Here is a 17,958-nt window from a genome sequence, read left to right on the forward strand (position 1 = left end):
TCTAATTATTGCTTTTACTTCGTCGGGGGTGATTGGGTCGTCTAGGGCTTCAGCCATCTGTGAATCTATTTTTGGTAGCTCTATCTTATCCAGGACGTCCTCTATCTTGGTGTCAGTGGGGGGCAGGGTCTTGGAGTATAGGTCACGATAGAACTTGGAAAAGACCGAGTTGATCTCTGCCTGGGTGTGCGCTGTGGTGCCGTCAGGTCCGAGTATGTGGCAAATGGGAGTCCTAGGGGTTTCCTTTTTGTAGAGCCAGGCTAAGAGTTTACCGGGTTTATATCCCAGCATGTGCGTTCTTTCAGTGTGCTTAGCGTAACTTAGTTTCCCCAAGGTTTCCCAGTGTGACAGGCAGGTCTGTCTCAGTTTGGTAATTTCCTGTAGATGTTCTGGAGTCGGATCTGTCCTGCTCTCCAGCTCCCCCAACTCCCTTTACGCGCCCTCCAGGGAGTTAGTGATGGACCTCTGGGCTCCCCCCACCGCGGCTATCATCTCCCCCTCATGACCACCTTATATGCCTCCCACGCGGTACCGACGCATTTAACACTGTCCAGGTTGTTTTGCCAGTATTCGTCGGTACTGTCTTGTATATGATCGCGAAAGGCTGCATCGAGCAGGGCTTCGGCCCTAAGTCTCCATGTGGGAATCGGGGGTCTGGGCGGGTATACTTCCCAGGTGGACAACATGAGGGGGAATGATCTAACAACACCCTTGGCAAATATTGTGCTTCGCTAAAGGTGGCTTGCTGCCCCAGACTGACTAGAATATAGTTCAGCCTAGTGTGGACGTTGTGTGACGGGGAGAAGAAGGAAAATTCTCTTCGCTTAGGGTCCTGTTCCCTCCACAGATCACGTAGTGATAGCTGGCTTATTAACTTAGATAATATCTTGGCTGGGGGGGGGTGGGCGGGAGTGTTTAGTATCAGACCTGTCTTTGAGGGGATCAAGTGTGCAATTATGGTCTCCACCCCCTCACCCCCAAATCATGGTGCAATTTACATAGGGGCTCAGTCGCGAAAACAGGGAGTGGAAGAAAGCGGTGGCATCATGATTAGGAGCATAAGTACTAGCCAGGCATAGTTCCTTCCCTTCCATGGTACCTTGCACAAGTGCCATCCTGCCCTCGTCGTCCGTTCTGGTGCTCACAGCTCTGAATGGGATGTTCGGGTCGATCCAAATCAGGACCCCTCTTGCATGAGAGGAGTAGGAGGAACCGATCAGGGTTCCTCGCCATGTTTTGGCTAGCCCCTTCAGTTATTCCGTCGTCAGGTGTGTTTCTTAAAGCATAGCAATTCCGACCTTGCATCGTCGCAAATATGCGTGTATCTGGTGTTGTTTCACAAAGCTGTTCATGCCCCTGACGTTCCACATAATTACTTTTATTTTTTCAGCCATAGGCGCCGTGGTGTCCGTTGCTCCTCCTCGGCCTCGGTCGAGGTCCTGTCGATGCTGTATCTGTCGTGCAGTTATCCTGAGGTCTCGGTGTTTTTTGCCCAACCTTCCCAACGTGGGTACTAACTCCACGTTTCTCCCTCCCATTAAATAAACTTTGCAAACATAGAACTGGTCCAGCGAGGTGACCTTCGTTCTGACTGTCCCGTTTCCGCTCCTTAGGACCAGGCATGGTCTTCGGGTGCCCTACGGGCGGGTAAACGTACCCTGAAAAAGAAACTCCTGGGGGTTTTGGGGGAGCACTTTCTTCGGTTTCTGCAAGTAGGATCATATCAGCCGATTAATAGGCTAGGTCTTTTTGCTGATACGCAGTTGTATTAAAAAGCGTTCTCCTGCGGCTTTTGGGAGGCGGTTCGGTGCGGCTTCTGCCTATTGTCTTCAACGTCGGGTAGTTGCTGTCCGTCCATCCAGTCCCGTGCTTGTTCCGGGGTGTCGAACAGGAGGGTCCTGTTGTTGTGTATTACCTTTAGTCTTGCAGGGTATAGAAGCATGTACCGTAATCCTGCTGCTTTCAATCTGGCTTTCGTATATACGAACTGAGCTCTGCTCATCTGTACTTGGAAGGTGTAATCGGGATAAATCGCAATCTTGGCGGCATCCCTCTTGATCTGGCCACCTGATCGTGAATGCGGCAAAATGACCTCTCGGTCCCTGTGATTCAGTACTTTCGCTATCATGGGCCTAGTTGGAGCGCCTGGTGGTGGTTTCTTGGCAAGTGACCTATGAGCCCTCTCTGTGGAGAAGCCCTGCGACAGCTTTTCTGCGCCAATCTCCTGCAGCAGGAGGTTCTCCACGTAGTTGGTGGGATCTGGGCCTTCAATGCCCTCTGGCAGGCCGAGAAGCCGGATGTTGTTGCGGCAAGCCCTACCTTCTGCCTCGTCCGCTCTGTCCTCCTAAGTTCTTGACTCACTGCTGGAGGCCATCTACGTCATGTAGGAGTTGGGTTTTTGCTTCCGTATTTTCGCATACCTTGGTCTCCAGCGCTTCGGTTCTGCCAGCCAAGGAGCGGACATCCTGACGTAGGAGGCCCAGATCCGTAGCCACGGCATCAATTTTGTTCACCATTGTTGCTTGGAATGTCTTAACGGCTTCCAGTAGTTGGGTGTTGCTAGGTTTAGCCGCCGTTACAGTGGGGCCGTTTTCCGTCCCAACAGATGCCGTGTCCGAGGCCTCGGGGTCGGGGAGTCCGTTGGCCGTGAAACCGTCTATGGTGGTCTGGCGCTGCTTGGGCCTAGCCCCCTTCGGCGTCAATTTGTTTGAGTGCGACATTCTCCTGAATCCGGCTGCATCTGTGGGCTTCGGGCGCTGAGGGCTGTTGCGGTAATGTGCGCTTTCTTTTGTGGCCTCGGGTGAGGTTCGTGGCTTCGAGGTGTAGAGGCCTGCGTCGGGCCTATCGTCCACGGTCCCTCGGGTGTCTCGGTAGCCCATACAACGCCGCTGATGCTCCGTTTGGCAGCTGTGCCTCCCAGTCTCTCTTCCTACTCCTCTCACGAGCGGTTGTGCGGGTTTGTAGTCTCGTGGTCCGTTGGGAAGGGCCTGGGTTCCCCCGGCTCAGTGTGTGCGAGCCGCCATCTTGGTTCCTCGCCGAGCGGTTATCCGCGGGCGGCCAAAGCGAGTCTTTCGGCTTACACCCTCGAGTGTGGAGGGTCCTGGTGCTTCCTGCAGGCATCCGCAACAATCGTGGTGCTTCGCAGGGTCTGTTGAATGTTTCAGAGCCGTAGAAAACAGCGTATAAATGGCACATCTAGCGGAGCTTGCCGAAGTCGCGTCCTCTCTACATGGCGGTTAGCCACGCCCCCCCAAGTCATCAGGGTTTAAGCAGCAAGGACTGCAACTCCAAAATGTCACTCCCGAATCCACACACTATCTGTGTGTGGTGTCTTGGTGTTGGATACGACACAAAGAAATGTGGTTCTTGCTTGGAGATGAACTCAAAGGTGGTGAAGGAATGCTTGGCTAAACTGGTGCTCGGCAGACTGGCGTCTAACTCCCTGGCGAAATTGCTTCCAAGGTCATTGGACCACGAGACTGAGGGGCCAGTACCTGAGAAACATCGAGATGAGACGTCGTCATAAGAAATGGAAAAAACATTCTCACTCCTTTAGCGAGTTCTGCTACTACTCATCGTCTTCATCACACAAGAAAAAAAACAGATGCAATTCCGACTCTTTGGCTGAAAGGGGTAACTCGTACCTAGCGAAGGGTGTATCTAAGGAGGAGTGGGAGGATTTCAAAACCTAGATGCTCAAGGTTTTTGAGAAGGCCTAGGCGGTCATGGCTACCGACTCAACGCTGCAGGTGATACAGCTCTAAACAAGCCATCCGGCACGAAGGATGCCACGGTGGGTTGAACGCCCTCGAGCGAGACCCCTAAGCAAAAACCTCCTCAGCCGTAACCATTGGCTACCCCGTTCGTGCCAAGAAGCCCCTCGGCCACCCCCGCAACTTCAAAGTTTTGTGCCGGACACTCCGTGCGTGTACTTTGACTCAATGCGGTTGATTTTCAATGAGAAGGTCAACCACATCCTCTTTGGGTTCGAGCCAATGGGACTTGCAGTCTTGGATCCATTACCAGATTTTATGGCGGACCAAGGCGATTTGTTTCAACTGGCCAACTGGCAGAGGACCTCCATGATGCCAGAGGTCTATACACATCTCCCGATGTGGAATTCCAGCAATTGAACCCGTGCTTGCACCTGAACGTGCGATATTGCAAGGCGGTCAAGAAGATCATTATGGCCTTGGTGCTCAGTGCTCCGTCGAAGCTAGTGTCGCGGTAGGACCTAACCGACATCCTTGACTTTGGTCTGCAAACGGAGCATGATTTGCAGTTCAATGCTGCTATAGCCAACACGGTCGTCGTCTTGTGGCAGTGTCCATGCTCAACACCAGCAGTCGACACAGAGCTTACCAATAAATATAAGCCGTCAAGAGGCAATCTCCTGTTTTTGATGTCCCACTCGAACCCGGTGGGGTTAGTGGTACAGGCTGCGACGGCTACATCCAGGCCCTCGACGTCGAACCTTCCCACTGACAGGTTGATGCTTTGGCGAAAAAAGAATTTGCTTTGGGAAGCATGGCCCTTAAGGCTCCAAATGCCTCTAGTGCTTTGTCAAAATGTTCCCACATCCGTTGTAGTACAATTCCGGAGGTAGCTAATCAGCTCCCTGAGGGAGAAGTAATGGCTGGCTTCCTGCATATAGTAGCTGATGGCAAGGAGATGGCCTGCCAGGCGCTACAGGCAGGGTTGGATGTTGCTGACTGTATGGGTTGTGCTATGGGCAATTCAAGAGTCTTGCACAGGTCGTCATATTTGTGGGGCTCAGTGTTTGCCCTGAATGTTCAGGTGCTTGACCTAGCCTTCGATGGCAAACATCTTTTTGGCCCCAAAGCTGATGAGTCCCTAGAAAGGGTTAATGGCTCAAAGATCCCTGCCAGGTCTCTAGGACTGGTGGTGCAGCAACAGCCTCCACGGCAGAATCTTGCCTTTGGATCCAGAGGCGAGGGTTACAGGAGATACTGCAACTTCCACAGAAGGGTACAAATGCCCCAGGGTCTCCTAAGAAACTAAGCACAGGGAGTTTCAGGCACCTCGCTCCATTCTTGCCCACCCCAGACACTCAGACGCCAGAGGCAGTCTTCAGTCCTGAAGCCTGCCAAAGGCATAGGAACAAAGGGAGCAAACCTAGTTTGGGGCGCAGAGACAAACTCTAGAAGGACCTTTCCAAAAAGAAATGGCAAAAAAAGAAGACCGGGACCCGTTTAAACAAAGGGGCTTAAGGAGCCATCTTGAAAAACATGGCTCCCGCGATTTTTAGCTACCGGTGTTCGCGGTCGGGAAAAATCATGGTAGTTCGTTGTAAAACCACTGCCACCAGCCATTTCGATAGTAAAGGGTAGCATTTGACTGCTACATGAGTTTCTAGACATAGGGGATACTAGGTAGCCCCTCCAGCACTATATAGGAAGATAGTGTGTGCTGGGTCTAGGAATTTAAAAAGACTAGTAAAGTCAATTTAACCTTACATTCTCTGGGAAATAGTACTTTATCCCAGTGTCACGCTTACCAGGAGACCGGGGTTCACTGTTCGCGTTCCCCCTCCCTGGCGCCTCTACCCGCGCTTCTGCGTTTGGGGAGGCGCCGGGGGGAGAGCTCCAGGGACAGGGGCGGCAGCTCCGCGGCGCTTGCATCGGGGACCGCGATTACGGTCCCGCGCATGCGCCGTGGGGGCGGCCGCCGAGGCGTGGAGCAGCTTGCTGCTCAAGCCTCATTCTGGGGCCGCCGGCGCCTGGCAACCATCGGGCTTGCGCTCCAGGCCTCGCAGGCGCCGGCGGCCCATAAAGGGGAGGACGCGGTCGGGAGCAGATCGCGTCTCAACGCGTTCTGTTCCGGATCGTGTCCTCGCCTTCTCCCGCTCTGTCAGTTAACGCTTACCTTGTTTCCCTGATCCTCTAGTCCTTACCTTCTCCTACTGCCGGTTTTTTCCCTCCTGTGGCCGGGGTTCTTCCTGGCTTCATTCTCTGGTCCAGCTTCATCCCCTCCTGGTTTCCTCTCTTGTTAGCCCTGGTTCCCTGTCCTCCTTCCTCTCTTCCCTTGGCCTGGCTATTTTCCTGGTTCTCCTGTGCCATTTTGGATTCTTTACCTCCCAGCTTTCACTGCCTGCTACAGGTGTGGCCTCCCACACCTTTGGATTCTGCTTCTCAGCACCCATCGCCTGCTACGGGTGTGGCCTCCCACACCTTTGGACTCTGCTTCTCAACACCCATTGCCTGCTACGGGTGTGGCCTCCCACACCTTTGGACTCTGCTTCTCAATACCCATTGCCAGCTACGGGTGTGGCCTCCCACACCTTTGGACTCTGCTTCTCAGCACCCATCGCCTGCTACGGGTGTGGCCTCCCACACCTTTGGACTCTGCTTCTCAACACCCATTGCCAGCTACAGGTGTGGCCTCCCACACCTTTGGACTCTGCTTCTCAGCACCCATCGCCTGCTACGGGTGTGGCCTCCCACACCTTTGGACTCTGCTTCTCAACACCCATTGCCTGCTACGGGTGTGGCCTCCCACACCTTTGGACTCAGCTTCTCAGCACCCATTGCCAGCTGTGGGTGTGGCCTTCCACACCTTGGGACTCCTAACTTCTCTTCAAGGATTCCCTCCAACCACTTCTTCTGTCAACGCTGTGCAGAACTGCCATCTCTGCAATCTGGTTGTGGCATTGGGAATCGGTCCATCTTCCACCCAGTTCCCATTCAGGGTGGAGGAAGGGCTGGTTGCTTGTGTCACCAAGTCTTCCCGTCAGCCTGGCTGCCCCGTCGAGACCATCCAGAAATACAGGTACACAGCATTCCCGTGATTCTCATCTTAACACCCAGAGAAGGTATTTAAACCTTTGGGAAGTCTCAAAGGACATTCCTGTGTCACTGCACTGAGGGTGCTGTGTAACACACCTGAAAAGATTCCTATGGCGTTACCTTAAAACTCAATAGTCAAAGAACACAAGAGTAAAACACACATCAAAATACATGAAAGAGTGGGGAAAAAAGGCTCACACTCTTTCCAGATAAAAAAATCAAGTCCTCAAAATCCAGCAAAGTTGCTGGGGATCTCTATGGTGAAGGGAATTAGCACATTTTGAGAATTCTCCCTAACGCACTTCCCTTTTTGCCTGGGTCAGTCCTGATCATCACGCTTTTTAAAGTTCATTCACTTTGTGGCTTCATATCAAAAACATTTCACCTTTCGCTGAGACCTTTGAGTGGGCTACTTCCTTTCGCCGGACCACTCCGCTACTCTGTATCATGGGCTTCACAGTTCTCAGTAATTTTAAAGTTCACCACAGGTCTGCCTTTCTTTGCATCTCATTTACACGCGTGCAGCCTTCAGCTGTAAGATATATTGTTGCCACTTCAAACTTTCCTTAACACACAGCAGTCCTTCATCTTGCTCGCCAGCTCACTGTCTGTATGCATTTCTCTCTTGTCTTTGTCGTTTTAATTCATGAGTGAAGGTTAATACCACTGGCCTGGCCTGGCCTCCCCAACTCTGTTGTTCACCCGGGAGGGTCGCAGAGGCCTTTGAAACACAATGCAATCGTCTTGTCTGGGATTTAGCCTTCTCCACATATCTCCTACTTTTCTTTGTAGGCAACAACCTCCTGCTTGGAACTCCTGGGTTACTTTACCCTTGGTTCTCGTCCCTCGCTTGGTTGCTCTGCTCCAGTAGGTTCGCCTTCGCCTTGATGTACTGCTGCTTCCCATGTTCCACCTTGCTCAGAGTGTGTCCCTATGTTCCTCCTTTTATCCATTTGGGGAGAGCTAATGGATATCCGATGTTTGTGATTAAAGTCAAGTCCCTGACTTTGCCTCACCCGATTAGCGGGACATGTGCAATGAGATGTGTAAGGGTTAGTCTTGTTAATCTCATGTGTCCTCTTCCTCGGGCGCATGAGATTAACAAGACTAATCAAATGTGTAGGAAAGGGGGGGTTGGAACATCGGAGAATCCTATGAAATGGGATGGGTCATGGGTACAGGAAGGTGGGGAATACCGCGTCTCACCATCGGTCGTCTAACCCCCACTCCCTGAAGACCCCTCACCCTGGTGATCCTCCTGCACTGGTCCACCCTTAGGGTCTGGATCTAAAGGCTATGGCCCTGCCCAGGCCACCTGAGAAATCGATCCCCGGGACTAGCATTTGAGATATCCTTTGGTTTCTGTGAGAAACATGAAGGTGTCTCACCAGCTAGTCCCTGGAGATCTGTCATCCAGGGGTCCAGGACACCGCCATTGCTGTTGGATCCAGTTCCTGGGGGTGGACGAGTGCGGGAGGATCACCTGGATGAGGGATCTTTGGGGAGTGGAAATGAGATGCTGACGGGTGAGACGTGGTACCCCCTTCCTTATGCCACCTCTCTATCCCCCCCCTTTTCCTACACAAACCCTTTCTCACACTTCGAAAGACAACTAACACCAGAGCTCTGTACCTGACATGTCCCAACACAAGGGTCAAACAGAGTCAGGCAATTGCTGATAACTGCATACACCTGACGGCCCTTTGCCTTCCCCACAGGGATAAAAAGCAGAGCATGAGAACACACTTTGAGCAAGGCCAAACACATGAGAAAGCAGCTATTCCGGGACGGCATTTCAAATGGAGGAGAAAGGCGGTGGAAACAGAAAGGATGACAAGGAAGGAATTAACCTTGCCCTTTTCAACCCAGAGCCACAAATCCTTCGATAAAAGAACAGTAAGACCAGGAATTGCAGCTGGCGATTGGTGTGACAGATGTCAAAGGTCCACTGGGCCCTCCCGCACTGATAGCCAGGGCGGGGAATAGAGCTTGCCGCTGTGGTACCGCAGAAGAAAAACCAATGGGTTCAGCACAGCCGGTCAGTTGGAGGAAACTGATAGTGGACTGGACTGTGTTAAGCCCAAAGTTGCAGTGGCAACATTTGCATAGAAGAAAAGATAATAGACAAAGGTCTTTTGTGAACAGCTGAGGTATTTGGATTAGAGTGGTCCGACGCTGCGTGGGCGCTCATCTGAAAGACTCTAATGCCCCGCTCCTGAACAAGGATGATATGTTGAACTGAGAGAAACTACAAAAACAAAGAGGCCCTAAGGGAGGCTGGTGTGAGAAATCAAAGTGGTCATACAATGGTCAAACCAAACCCCTTGTACAGTTGAAAGTCTTTGACACGTTGTGAAAATTAAGTGAACTGTGTTACTGAGGGGAACGCTATGAAAATTGTGATATCGTGAAACCTGCACTTGCCAAAGAATCATGCAGTGATCGAGCGAGACGTACCCGCCCTTTGGAAGTCTCTGCGTGAATTGGGAAATGCTTTGCAAGGTCTGAACCCGAACGAGGGGGACCTAAGTAAAGTGGAGAAGGTAACCCGGAGCATTGTTTAAAAAGAGATTAATATTTCTGAATATTACAAGATGATGATGCTGTGAATTGAAAAGCTAAGCAAACTGCATTGTGATGACAACGTTGAACCTGACTGAGAGCTGCCCACAGTGAGTTGTTGGTCTGAGCCCGATTGAGGGAGGCTGGCGTTGTAAAGGGGATCAGCGCCCGGCTGAGGGGGATCCTCTGGTGAAGAGTAATCGCCCAATGTGAAGATAAATAGAAAGAACTTTTGTTTGTGAAACATCAGGCCTTCTGAAGCACAAGGCTTTGCATAAAAGAGGCTTGAGCACAGAAAGCCCCGATATTGTAAAAAGGAACTGTAAACTCAGGCCGGAAAAGGTCAGAAGTGTGCTGTGCTCGAGAGTCCCGCCTTGTCTCATTCATCAAATGTGGCGAATGGAGACCCCGGCCATGACATCGTGACTTATCATTTTCAGAACACTTCATTCTTTCTTTGTGATCATTATCCCACACTATTTTGTAGCTAGCGGTAAGGATTGGCAATAGGTTTTTCTTAGTGCAGACCTTTTTCTATTTGACTAGACTCCACTAGGACTGTATTATTATTATTTGGTGGTCATAGGATTGCTCCCATCTTAGATTCAGGTTTAGATTAGGCGTTTATCTCACCCATTTTTACAGTTTAATAAACACCCTTGAACTGTGATCACTTGTGTCTGTCTTGCTTTGATACCATGCCTTCCTTACATTTCTAACAACTGGCACTCACAATCATTTCTGGTTCCCAAGAAAGATGGTGGCGTCTGTCCCATCCTGGACCCTCAGGGATTTGAACAAATTCCTGAGGAAGGACAAATTCAGGAAGGTGATGTTGAGGAAAATTCTCCAGGCTCTGCAGTTCCAAGACTGGCTGGTATCACTGGACCTTCAGGATGCCTATTTTAACGTGCCCATCTACAGGAAGCACATGCAATTCCTAACGTTCGTCATCGGGACGTACATTACCAATTCAAAGTGCTCCCATTTGGCCTGACCTCCACCCCCTGGGTTTTTTACCACGCTGATGGCAGTAGTGGCAGCCCACTCACGAGAGCAAGCGTCTTTGTGCTTTTATACTTGGATGACTAGCTGATTGAGCATGGTTGCCAGAACAGGTTTCGAGGCATCTCGAGCATGCCTTTTCACTACCTCACGATTTGGGCTTTCTCCCCACACTTAAGAGAAATCGCAAACTTCACCAGCGTAAAAGTTCCAGTTCATCGAACACTCGGGAAGGAAAGGCTTTTCCTCCCAAGGAGAGAGTCACCAATGTCGCACTCATGGTCAGTCTTTTTCAGACTTTCTGGTGACTGCTGGGCCTTATGGCATCCTGTATTTTCTTGGTGCCGCAGGAAAGACTCTGGATGAGATGCCTTCAGTGGCTTCTCAGGAGCCAGTGGTTGCAGTACTTCAACAAGATGTCAGATGTGCTCCATGTGTCGGGGCCCGTGGCAAACAACCTGGCCTGGTGGAACAACAGGACAAATATCTTGTTGTGTGAACCTTTCTGGACTCCATGGCCGGAGGAACACTTGGTAACAAACGCCTCACTGAAGGGCTGAGTGGGAGGTAGCTCATTGTGGTTCTTGGTCTCAGAAGGAGAAGGGTTACCACATCATTCTGCTGGAGCTGCGGGCAGCCAGACTTGCACAGACAGCCTTTGTGCCTACCTTACAGGGGAGACATGTCTTTGTGTTGACAGATAACAAAAGGACCATGCACTACCTCAAAAAGCAAGTAGGTGCGAGATCAGTGCCCCTGTGCAGGCAGTCCATGCAGCTATGGTTGTGGATGCTGGAGAACAACATCTCAACTTCTGCAGTTCACATGGCAGCAGTGGAGAATGGGTTGGCGGATGCTCTGAGCAGGCAGAGCTCGTCTCTCACGAGTCGCTTCGCCGATCTATGCCCAGTGGGGCACCACAATGGTGGATTGGTTGGTGACCTTTGACAACACGAAGTGCAAATAGTTCTACCCAAGGGAATTCCCCCCCTCCCCCACAGGGACAATGAGGGATGCACCTGTGCAGAGAGTCCATTCAACTATGGTTCTGGATGCTGGAGAACAACATCTCAACATCTGCAGTTCACCTGGCAGCAGTGGCAAATGGGTTGGCCGATGCTCTGAGCAGGCGGAGCTTGGTTTCCCACGAGTCACTTCAACGATCTTCGCCCAGTGGGGCACAACAGTGGTGGATCTATTTGGGACTGTTGACAACACGTAGTGCAAACAGTTCTGCCCAAGTGCCCCCCCCACCCAATGCCGCAGGGAGGCATTGTGGGGTACATTTTTTGTTGAGTTGGTCTTTGACCTCCATTTTGAGTTCCTGCCCGTTCCGGTTATCCCTTCGGTTCTCAGGAGGTTGTGGAGTTTCAGGGCTATCCTGATCCCCTAAGACTAGTCAAGGAGGACATGGTATCTAGATCTCCTGGAACTGGCTGTCTGCCCACCTCTGCGGCTTCCTCGGAGGCCGGCTGTCTGCCCACGCCTGCGGCTTCCTTGGAGGCCACACCTCCTGTCATAGTCAGGGGGGAAATGTGCTTCACCCAAACCTGGTCCCTCTCAACGTGCATGCTTGGCTTTTGAGGTGCATGGACTGGGACTTCCACAGTGAGGTGCTGGAGGTGCAGTTGGCTGCACGTAGAACATCCACTAGGTCTCTTTACACGTGCAGGTGGTGACAGTTTTTGGCTTGGTGCAAGGTGAAAGGGGTGGACCCTATGAAGTGTCCCACCTCCTCGGTGATGGGGTTTTTGCTGGCCTTAGCCAATTCGGGCTCACAAGAGGGGCACGGTGACGGTATATCTGGCGGCTCTGTCCCTTTTTAAACAGATGCCAGAACGAGGTTCCTTCTTTTCCATCCCTGTGGTGGCCCAGTTTTTGAAGGGCCTGGTTGATGCATCTTTGAGACTATGCATTTAGCTCACATCAGACTTGTCACATTTAAAACTGCTTTTTTGCTGGAAATCACATCCGCTATAAGGGGTAGCAAATTGCATGCAATCTTTAGTAAAGCCCCTTTCCTACAGTTTTTTTTTTAAAGAAAAGGCTTCCCTGAAAGTGTGCCCTTTGTTTTTTTCCAAAAGTGGTATTAGAATTTCATCTGGGCCAGAACATCTACCTGCCAGTGTTCTACACTCCACCCTAACCTTCCAAGGACAAGTAGAGGCTCCACATGTTGGGTCCCATGAGGGTGCTGAGCTTTCACCTGGCCCTTTGAGGAAAGATGAGCAGTTGTTGCTTTTTCGCAATTCAGGTTGGGGCGAACAGTTACCAAACAACCTATCTCTCAGTGGATAGTTCTGTGCATTTCTGAATGCTACCAGACAGCGGTTAAGGAGGTTCCCAGCGGGTCAGAGTCATTCCAGGTGGGTTTTGGACCCACCCTACCAGACGTGTTGCTACCTTTGTCATGCAGTAATGTGGTTTTCCCTTCACATATCCCGAGCGAGTGTCAGTTGCTGCTTTTACCTCCACTTTCATTCCCCCTCCCGCTCCTGCCACGTACTCCCAAACAGAGTCAGTCTAATCTTCACCTCTCTATCACCAACACCCTGGATATCCTTGCCCCCGTCATAAGGATCCACATGAAGCCTGTGTCCAAACTTAACACCTGGAGTGACTCTGACCTAGCCTCTTGGAAACACAAGTGCAAAGTTGCTGAGCGGAAGTGACGGCATCAGGCTCATCCCTGACAGACTGGCCAGCCCCAAATGCATTACTGACTCTCCACTCAAAGAAGAGGGCCCATATCCAAGCCTGCATCCCTGGGGCCACTAACACTGGCAAACTGTTTAAAATCTGCAAGGAATTCGCCAATCCTACTGCAGTCTCCATTCCTCCCCTGCATTCCCTGTCCCTTTGTACTTCACTGGCCTCCCACTACTTAACTAAAATTTGGGACATCCTGTACTCACTCTCCTCTGTTAGCCTCCCCCGTACCTCGCCTGCTCTCAGACCTCCCTTGGCCCTCCTCCCCTTCCCTCGTTCTTGTCCATAGCACCAGATGAGGTCTCTAGACAAGTCCTTTCTATTAAAGACTTCTCCAAACTGGTGCTCCCCTGCTCTTCCAAAACTATCAAGGATAACATTGCCTCCCTTGCGCCAGTCTTGGCCGATTTCTGTAATCACTCCTTCGCCACTGGCTCTTTCCTGCTACCCTGCAAGCACTCCCTTGTTCATCCTCTCCTCAAAAAGCCCTCTGCTGTCCCTTCCTACCCAGGTACTACCGCCTTATCTCCATTAACCCCTTCCTGGGCAAACTCCAGGAGAAGCTGGCCTTCTCCCAACTGATCCAACACACTGAATCTGTTGGTTGTCTTCACAACCACCAGTCTGCTTCAGAGCAGCCAGAGGCACAGAAACTGCTCTACTGAACACCCGTGAAGACTTGCTCTCAAATCTCGGTTCCAACACTCTACCCATTCTTCTCATCCTGGATCTTTCCTCTATTTTGACATGGTCAATCATGCTACCCCGACTAATCTGCTCCGTGACTCCCTTGGCATCACAGGCCTGGCACTGGACTGGTTGACCTCTTTCCTGTCTGACAGACCTTCCAAGGTTCAACTGGGCCCTTTTCTCCCCACTATCACTCTCTTCAACTGCAGGTTGCCCCTCAAAGCTCTATCCTTTTCGCCGTGGGGCTTCAACATCTACCTTGCCCCTATGGCCCACCTGATCTCCTCTTTCTCTCCTCACTTTCTGTGTTATGCAGATGACATGCAGCTCTCCTTCAAGCCTCCCTCTACTTCCTCCACTTTCATCCCTGAATGTCGGTTATTTAGGCATGGTGTGCTGCCAATGATCTCTGCCTTAATGCCAGTAAGACTGAGATCCTTTCCATTGGGATCCCAGCTCCCTCCTTCCCTCTTACCCCCTGCCTGCCCTTTATGGGCCTCCTCCCCCTCTTGTGACGCAAAAAACCTTGGTGTCATCTTTGACTCCTCCCTCTCCTTCTCGCATCACATCCCGGACCTTGCTAAGAAGGGCCACTATCAGCTGCACCTCCTTAGAGGCATTCTCCCTTTCCTCACCTTCCCCCAGAAACTCAATGTCTCCAGAGCTCTGGTCCTGTCTAGGCTGGACTACTGCAACAGTCTATATCCAAGTCTTCCTTTATCCTCCCTTCGCCCCCTTCAACTAATCCAGAATAGGACTGCAAGACTTATCCTTGGACTCAAGACCAGGGACTACATCGCTCCAGCCTTAAATCTCTTCACTGGCTCCCGGTTGCTGCTAGGATCAAGTTCAAGAACTTCTGCTTCATCCACAAGTTCTTTCTGGGGCCTGTGTGCCCACTAAAGCCAACTCTCTATCTCTAAATACCTCTCCGCTAAAGCCCTCCGGTCTTCTACCACCAACTCTCTGCTGGTCAGGCACTTCTCTAAGCAGAGAGTGGGGGGTAGATCTCTCTGCTCCGATGGAGCCTCGCTCTGGAATGGTCTCCCTGCCCCTCTCAGGCTTGAGCCAGACCTCCTTAAGTTCCGGAAGCTCCTTAAGGGCCCTCATTTTTGCTTCTTCCTTCCTCCTTCCCTCTTCACTCCGCTGCTAATTCCCCGTCTTCCGCAGTGACTGTCTGGTTCCCTATGAGTTCCACAGGGAACCAGGCCCCACCAGCCCAGTTCCCCCCTTCCTCGCACTTAGAATATGGACCCTCGTCTCCTGCACCCATGCAATCCTGACACTTGCCCTCCTAGCACTTGCCTATGCCCTGTTGCCCCCCCCCCCTCTCCTACCAACCCCTCCTTTCACTTTCTCCTCTTTACCCTGCACTTCCCTTCCCAGCCTTGCATTTCTCAGTTTGGTCTACAGGCACTTATCACCCCCTCTCCCTCACACTTCTTGTTACTGCACTTGCACGATCCGAATGTTACAAGGCCTAGTAGGACCGATATTGTTATCTTTCTCCCTTATTCCGCTCCCACTTTTGATGCCTTTAAACAACATTTGTTGTATAGGCACCTTACAAATATCCAATAAATAAGCATTGCAGCTTGAACTTGCCCGACACGCGCTTTACTAGGGCGGTCCTCTAGAGCTTTTTGGTGTGAATACAACTCTCCTCCAGCATCGCTACTGCTTTGGGAGTCTTTCAAGATTAGGAATCTGTGGGAGAATGGAACCCATTGAAGGAGAAATTCTTTCTCTGGATTCTTCTGCCACATATTCCTCATTGCACTCCCAGTCTACCCTGCTTGGAAGTCCATAGTCTTACTCAAATGCTGCAGTCACATTTTCTGTGGGCGATGACCTGAAGAGCAGAGTTCTACATTCTGGGCAGCAGCTGTTGGCTGACAAGACTGCCCTATTTCTTCTGGTTTGTCTGAAAGGCTGAGATATGGAAGAGTAAGGTAAGATAACTCTTATTTACTGTTGTATTGTTTGTTTATGTGCCTTTCCCCATTATTGCATGTTTCCTTTCACAGGCTGAGACCGGGTGATACAAGTGGGTAACTGAGGTGTGGGCCCGTAGCACACCCTTTTATACGACACTCGACGTCACTTCCGATTCAGGAATGACGCAGCTGTATATGAGGGGGGAGTCGACTACAACATTGAGCGGTACTACGGCCCCTGTCAAAAATAATTCAGAGTAGCTGACGCGGGATAGCTAACTATCAAGATGAGTTATCTCTGGGAGAAGAAGCAATAGAAAGAACATTACTGGTAAGTAATTTCTCTGTTCAAAGGTGTTTGCTTTTATGGTGGATCATGACCTTTCACTTTCATGGCGTTGCTATTGCTTTTTTATGCTAAACTGCCATCACAAAAAAGCAATCACACACAAATGTTGTTTTAAATGTGAGAGGGCTTGTAATGTTTAGGGGATATCCAAGATAGGAGGTGATGGGTTAAATGAGATTTGCAGTAGATTCAGTATGGAGTGACTCTGCGTAATAGAAAAGGGACGTCACCACCAAGCAGGATGTTGAGTTATAACAAATGTCTTTTCCTCTAAATCTAGTCTCTCATAGACTTCGGGGGATATATTGGCTCCTCTGAGACAGATGATGCTGCTGTTATGTCTGAAGACCTCGGCCAGAGCGTAGAAGAGGTGCAGGTATCTCCATTGGCTATGTGGGGGACAGAAATACAAGACATCGAACTGGAGAAGGGGAACATTGGACTTGGTTTCAGTATACTAGACTACCAGGTAACATTCTGATTTTTGATGCAAGCTGCTTAGAAACTGAAATTTCTAAAGGCTAATATTTTCACACAAATTGTTTTCCCATTTAGTAATATGTAGTACGCACTTAAACATATGCAAGTAAGACTAAGGTGCATTACTTCAGCAACAAAATGTGCTTACATCACTTATTTAAACAATCTGATTGTTTGTACATTTGAATTCTAAACAAAACATCTTAAAATAATTATCTTAAGCAAAGATATCAGGGCTATTGTAACAACTTTGTATTAAAAATGTATGTTCCTGTTTGCCAAAGAGCTTTTTAAAGGAACATTAGCAAGTTTGACTTGAATTCAAAATAAAAATACAAAAACATGCAGGGCCTCATCACTAGTTGGGCGGTATCTCGACAGGGATACCACCCAACAGTAATTGCGTTACCACCCGGTATGACCAAGGGTAGACCTGCAAATGTTGATTGGGGCCTTCTCCCCAGAAGCTCAGCACAATATTCATAAGAGTATCTGTTACTCTAACTTAGTCCATGAGGTATACTTTTCCTCCTTATTAATGCACATTGATAAGTGAAGCATATCCAGGCAGTTTAGAAATTAGTGTTTATGTGGGATGTTTTAATCCAGCGACATCTCATTCAGGGGGAACTTTCCTTCCACCTCAAACCAGACATGCACAATTTTCCTTTATTTAATGAAGTTATTTTTATGAATCTGGGGCCCCCAATTTCACAGTAATTATTCCTTACAGACTCCCTCCTCTTTCGGGACAAGAAACGCACAGGGTTGCACAGAAGGTCTGTTTATTGACACATTGGAATAATCAAATCAATTTAAAGATAAATAAGGTATACTTCCATGAAATTCCTATGATGAAAAAGAATCACACTATTTACCTCAGTTTTAAATGTTGAAGTTATAGCAATGGAGATATTTATAACACACGTCACCCATTATATGTTTTTTTTACCCTGGGTGTACATGCACCATTGATTAAAAATGCATGAGGACCCTGGATAAGACTTTCGTTTGTTAAAAGAAAATGAGTTCATTTAAAACATCACTGCCTATGAATTCTTTCTATTTCCCTTTTATTGCAAATACATTCTGGCCCCTCGTTCAATAGACATGTCAGAATTTGAACAGCATTCCAATAACTCATTTTAAACAAACTACTGGACCTTCCTGTATGTAAATGGCCTGTAGAAAAGAAAATGTTTGTTCTACATGTATGTAGTGTAGTTTCCCTTTAGTGATGTTTCTATTTAATTTACCATGTAAAAGTGGACCTTTCTCACTTTCAATGGGCAACTTAAAAACCTGAAATTGGCTAGCGACGAATCACCCATTCCTTTTTGTCTGGAACAAATTAACATTAACAACAATATTCTTCTTGATGGTATACCCTAGAATCACTTCATTTATATTCTTTTTCTAG

General features: G+C 49.6%; 1 protein-coding gene across 17 annotated transcripts in view; it reads left to right on the forward strand.

The window, feature by feature from the left end:
- Nucleotides 1–17,958, forward strand: part of MPDZ (multiple PDZ domain crumbs cell polarity complex component) — a 1,735,289-nt gene that overhangs the window by 680,389 nt on the left and 1,036,942 nt on the right. For all 17 annotated transcript variants that reach the window (XM_069626067.1, XM_069626068.1, XM_069626072.1 and 14 more), the window contains exon 17: nt 16,339–16,527. In XM_069626067.1, the coding sequence (XP_069482168.1) occupies nt 16,339–16,527 (189 nt within the window). The remainder of the gene's footprint in view (nt 1–16,338; nt 16,528–17,958) is intronic.

The sequence above is a fragment of the Ambystoma mexicanum genome, chromosome 6p (genome assembly GCF_040938575.1).
Source record: "Ambystoma mexicanum isolate Mex_15411 chromosome 6p, UKY_AmexF1_1, whole genome shotgun sequence".
Lineage (NCBI taxonomy): Eukaryota > Metazoa > Chordata > Amphibia > Caudata > Ambystomatidae > Ambystoma > Ambystoma mexicanum.